This window comes from Nestor notabilis, unplaced genomic scaffold, assembly GCF_000696875.1.
Source record: "Nestor notabilis isolate BGI_N333 unplaced genomic scaffold, ASM69687v1 scaffold5900, whole genome shotgun sequence".
Classification (NCBI taxonomy): Eukaryota; Metazoa; Chordata; class Aves; order Psittaciformes; family Psittacidae; genus Nestor; species Nestor notabilis.
In genome coordinates this window covers 1-5,643 of record NW_009912352.1, presented here as the reverse complement: position 1 = coordinate 5,643, position 5,643 = coordinate 1, and the positions used below count along the sequence as shown (strand labels likewise).

Genomic DNA, 5,643 nt, shown 5'->3' with positions numbered 1-5,643 from the left:
CCATGATCCTGTCTGCTCAGACAGAAGACAAACAAAAGGAATTAACAAGGTATCTCAAATAATGGTGTGACTGCTAGACATATCTCATGTCCTTTAAAACTGAATCTCAGGAAGGGTCTCTAGGTATTGAATGCTGTGACCTCTCTGCCCAAATTTTAGCATGAGAATCCGTTTTCTAAACAAAGGCAATGAATAAACTTGCTAGGAACTAATGAAGACTTAAGTAGGGAAGACAAAAAAACCCACAACAAACCACCCAAAACCGAAACTCTACAAGTCCTATAGTGAATAAGTAAAAATATAAGAACGGATGTAAATATACCTGTTGTTCCTTGATTGTCTCCTCTCAGTGCTTCAAGTACATCTTCTAATGGGGTACACACTCCAAGGTTGGACAAAGAATAATACTTAGCAGCCAGGGCAAACAAATGTACATTAATAAGCTTCTCCGAGTTTTCACAGAACACATTGGAAAATGTGTCATCATCTGTACAGAAAAGGAAAGACGTCTGTAAACATTGCTTAACATCTTTTGTAACAGTGCTGACAAAAAATTATAAACAATAAATACTTAGTATCAGCTAGAAGCAACCATTTATTTTGCTTCCATAAGTGGGAAAACTCACTATTTTTCTTCAGCTGTATTTCCCCTTCAGAACCAAGGTTAAATTTTGCTCTTAGCTGAACCACTGTAAATGTGGAAAAATCTATTGCTTTAACAGAGCAACTATAGTATAATCAACTAGAGAATTCAGTCAACATTATCACTTCTCTTTTGTTTACAAACTTGCTCATAATATGTTTCCTACTCAGTCCCAACTGACAATATATGCTACTAGATTGCTTAAGAAATGCAGCTGTTCAATATGTTAAATATTTTGATTTATAAGCACTACATTCACACACTTTCCAAGCTGCTTTGTAACTGGTGAATCTGCTGGGAGAATTAAATAAATTGATTTTTATTACCAATCGGGTGTGAGCTAAAGTTAGATTCCAGTGCATATCTTATTTAACTCAGGATTAAATGCTTTAGTATAGTATTACTTAGTTCTTACTGTCAGAAATATACATTTATTTCTAAGTGAAACATATTGGTATGAATCATTTATTAATTCTAACTTTGTTTTCTATTATCTAATTCCTCTCTACTGTGGTTAAAACTATTTGTGAATTCTACATATTTTGCTAGTAATTTTGGAATATTTCTTATTCTTTTCAAATATATAAAAATTAACCAGTCCAGCAAACAGTTACAAAGATTTAGAAAATGTCTCCTGGTTTGCCTTTTGTCTCATGAGATGTTGAGCAAGTACATACCTAGCATAAGGTAGCTTTCCCAAATCTAGCCTACCCACCAGCATGACAACAGATACAGCTGTTTTGATTGACCTCACCTCTAATGCTCTTAATTTTCTTGCATAACCACAATTAAAGGTCATGCATATTTATTTTCGATTTTCTGTGAATGAACAGCAATCCAGAAAATTTATAGACTCACTGTGGAAATAACCATCATAGGAATTACATATATAAGCTTGCAACAGTATAAAAAAAAACTATGGTCAACCACACACATACCCATCTTACACCACATGACCCTGATACTGATATGGAAAACCATTAAACCTATACTCTTGAAGAAATTTATCCTTATTTTTCCTATCTAACTTTCAAATAGCTCACCAACATCAACAGCATAAACAAATATTCTGCAGATTCAAAACTCACAAGATTTAGCAACCCAATCTTGCTTTCACCTTACTGCCTGCTGTTCCTACTATATCACAAAAAATCAACTTATCTTGAAACTTCATAACTTCCCCAGGTTAAAGACTGATTATTGAAATTTGGACTTTTCTGCTTCTTTGTCAGAACTCATGAAAAACTTATAAACCCACTGTTTGTCTGCTTTCACCTTTTCAGCACCTGCCAGGTTGGATGGGGCATGGAGCAACCTGCTCTACTGGAAGCTGTCCCTGACTATGGCAGGGGCGTTGGAACTAGATGAGCTTTAAGGTCCATTCCAACCCAAACCAGTCGATGATTCTATGACACTATGACATAAAATATATCAACTCTCCTTACAACCCTCACTTAATTGAAATTAAATGTAGTAATACTCATGTTCTGTAGCTTCCATGAATTCAGTTATCTGATGGAAGAACATGAACAGAACTAGTAGGATATCGTCTGTAATACCACTCCTACCAAATATAAATTGTAGTCCCAGCTTGACAACTAAAAGAAAGTAAAAAAACCAACTACATTAAGGTATCTGAAGCATGACTTCAAGCAGTTTGTGGACTATGTGATACTTACGAATATTAAAAATGTTAGCTTTCTCAAAATGTTTCTACTTTGGCCGCTCATAAGATGAAATCTAGCATGTCTTTTAACCAATCAGTCAGTCCATCTGCAGTTAAGTCTTCAGAAGAAAGAAACATGTGCCAAAAAAATTGGAATTACAAACAGTAATTTACAGGAAAATACGAAAATACTTAAACCACAGACTTTTCTGTGCCTGTGTCCAATTTACATCAATGACATGATAAACAAGATGCAATATGGCAAATGTCAGCTTTTTGATGTATAAAAATATGAAACAGTTTTCTATCTCTAAAAATGGATCTGAAATTTTTCTGTGGGGTCCAACTGAAAACAAGGGTTCCACCCTTTATATGGTCATTATAACGAAACACCATCTGATGAGTATCCGAAAATACTCTTTAAAACTGATTTACAGAACATGTAATGTTCCATAGCATGATTATCTTCTTGCATGTAACACTGTACAATAGAATTGTAATTTCTTGCTCGCTAGCTTCTGAAACTACAATTCAGCATATAAATTTGTCAAAATCCCTATAGTAACATAAAATATTGTGCAGAGTAACAGTTTTGTGCCAATCTGCAATAATGTTACTTTTTAGTTTGCAGAGCTATGTGAGTACGAACTGACAACTTCACATTTTCACATCAATTCTGTCAAATGTAGCTTATGTTACCCTATAATTTAATTTGGGATCTGTAATAGAACAGATTCTAGAAAACTTGTCGTAAGAGTTTGGGGATTGCAAATGTATGAATGTGAAACTTCTCAAACTCTGAGTGAAGTGTTTACCATGTGAAATCAGAATGTCATTTAACACGTATTTTGAGTAAGGTATTTGGGGTACATGACCACAGTGTCATTTGGTCATGCAAAATAAATCTATGCTCATAGCCACATTCCAAATAAATGTAGTTCTATGAATGATAGCATGTTACAATAGCCTTTTAGTACCCACTTCAAGGCAAACATAAATAACAAACATTAATGTATCTAATAATTTTGAAGAACAACCACATATACAGTTCATATTTTAGAGGAATATAAGGAAGAGTCACTCAGTTTATGTTGGGTTTTAAGATCTCTAATGCTTGGTTTCTGATCTCTAATGTTAGTAAGTTGTTCTGAGGCACTCAGTACAATATAATGATAGTAAATTTCTCAATCCTAATTTTAATACAGGCTAACAAAGCATTCATTTTCAAATATAGGTAGATGTTCGTGGGCATCTTCACTGAAAAACTCGTATTATGATGTACTTTCATCATATGATTGGGTGGACAGATACAATGCTGTCAAACAACTCAGGCATGAATTCTGAAAACAGCAAGCATGTGACCATTCATTTACAGTACCTCCAATTTTGTCACAATATGGAGGGAATTTTGAGATTGTCTCAAAACCTTTTGAATGTTAAATAACACACAATAATTTTGAGGCTAGGAAAAAAGAGCAATTCTCTCTTTTTTTTTTTTTTTTTTATTTTTCCCTATAAGTAGAAATAATCCCTGCAGAAATCAACAAAGAAATGTTACATTTTGGCCACAACATGAAGGCTTCATACCCTTCTAAAACACACACTTAATTTTAAAGATACATAAATTGTGTCTTTTGTTGCACTAATTTCTGTATCAGATTCTGCAACACGCATTTTGAATACAGATCATTAAATGATTCGACAATTCTAAAAATCTGCAGAACAATGCTTTGCCTTCCTGACTGTCTTCCTACTCTACCAGCCACCACTTCAGTGTCTGAATAATTTAATGGGTTTTCTCATAGAAACAGGTAAAATCAGGGCAATTTTCCTTTAGCATTTTATTTTTTAAGGACTTCATCTAGTAATTAGTTTTGCACTAGCCTCTATTTACATTTAATTTTATGTCCTGTTGCTCTGAGTCAGTTCTGGCTCTGACATTACCTGTCAAAAACATTAGAAGCTTTTCCTCAGTGCTTCCCAACACTTTTGCTTGCTGACTGGAACACTGTCTTGTTTCCATCTGGCTCTCAAAGTTAATTCATAATCCAGTGTCCTTTTCATGCACAAATAAACTGTGTTTTGGGTTTTTTTCTCCTTTTTTTTTTTCCCCAGATAGCTCTACCCTTTAAAAATGACTCTTACATTTAATATTTTGAAGGTCTTTAGATCCAAGAGAGAAATGTTACAAATGATGTAGCAATTCACAGTTCCTCAATCTCTTTCCAAATCCAAATCATTATCTTAGATTGTCTTCTTTGCCAAAAAGTGCACAGCTCCACATGTTGCTTTCTGTAGACCCTTCTCTTGCACTCAACATGCTTTCCTGTCCCACATGTCATTTAACACAGTATTTCAGAGCGAATGTTATATGAGAGCTATCTCTGCTCTATAAGCTTTGGCATGATACAGGTTTTTCTCGGCTAAGTGTTTTGTCAGAGATTTTACTACCTTAGTTCTGAAACAGATCTCTTTGCCTGGGCTCAGTCCCCACAAATACCATACCTTTCAGATGCTTTATCTTCATTTCTGTGCCCTGCCTGAACACGTATTAGTGGTACGTTTTCCTTCTGCTTGAACTGCAGTAAATTCAGTCACACAGTTTCATAGCTGGTTTCCTCTGGATTTACTTGAAAATTACTAAAAATATGAAGTGCTTCTTAAATATGTCTTGTCAGAAATGAAACTGCTTTCTCTCTTCCTCTGCCAGACACTCATTATTACAGATACATAGGGAAGCAGTGTTCAAGCCTTTTCCAGCTGTCTTCCACATTTCCAGAGCTCCAACAGTTGACGAACTTTCAACCATTACATCTTTGCACTCATGTGGAGGGTTTTTTGGGGGGATTCATTTTATTTCTGTTCTTCAGAAATAAGTCAGAGCAAAGGAGCCTGACAGGAGTTTCACTTGCGATTGAACACTATGAAACTTACAGACCATCAATCAGCACAACTGCCATGACCGAGAGTCTCCTAAAGAGCAGTTCCTCCCAATATGGCTGTACCTGATCCGAGCCGTGACAGTTCCAAATACACCCCGTTACCCTGTAAAAGGGTAGGGCAACTTCAGTGCTGGTGAGAGCACTGGCAACAAAGGGCAGAAGCAGCTTTGGCAGATGGCAGAGTAACGGGTCAACATGGGTGTGGGCGCAGGAAGCCAGAAAGTGAAAGCGCAGGAAAAATCAGAGCAGCTCGGCAGAGCGGTGTTTATTCAAGCGAGGAAAATAGGTTTTAACAAACACAGTAGGTCTGAACGCGATGTCACGGGCGGGGCACGCGGCATGTCACCGAGCGGGGCCACCACCGAGCGCCCCACAGGCGGTCGCAGCAGCCC

General features: G+C 36.3%; 1 protein-coding gene across 1 annotated transcript in view; it reads right to left on the bottom strand.

The window, feature by feature from the left end:
• Positions 1-4,836, bottom strand: part of METTL25 (methyltransferase like 25) — a 59,099-nt gene extending 54,263 nt beyond the window's left edge. The window contains exons 1-2 of the mRNA XM_010019080.1: positions 4,815-4,836; positions 323-487 (exon numbers count right to left, since the gene is read on the bottom strand). Of these exons, the coding sequence (XP_010017382.1) occupies positions 323-487; positions 4,815-4,836 (187 nt within the window). The remainder of the gene's footprint in view (positions 1-322; positions 488-4,814) is intronic.
• Positions 4,837-5,643: the final 807 nt, after the last annotated feature.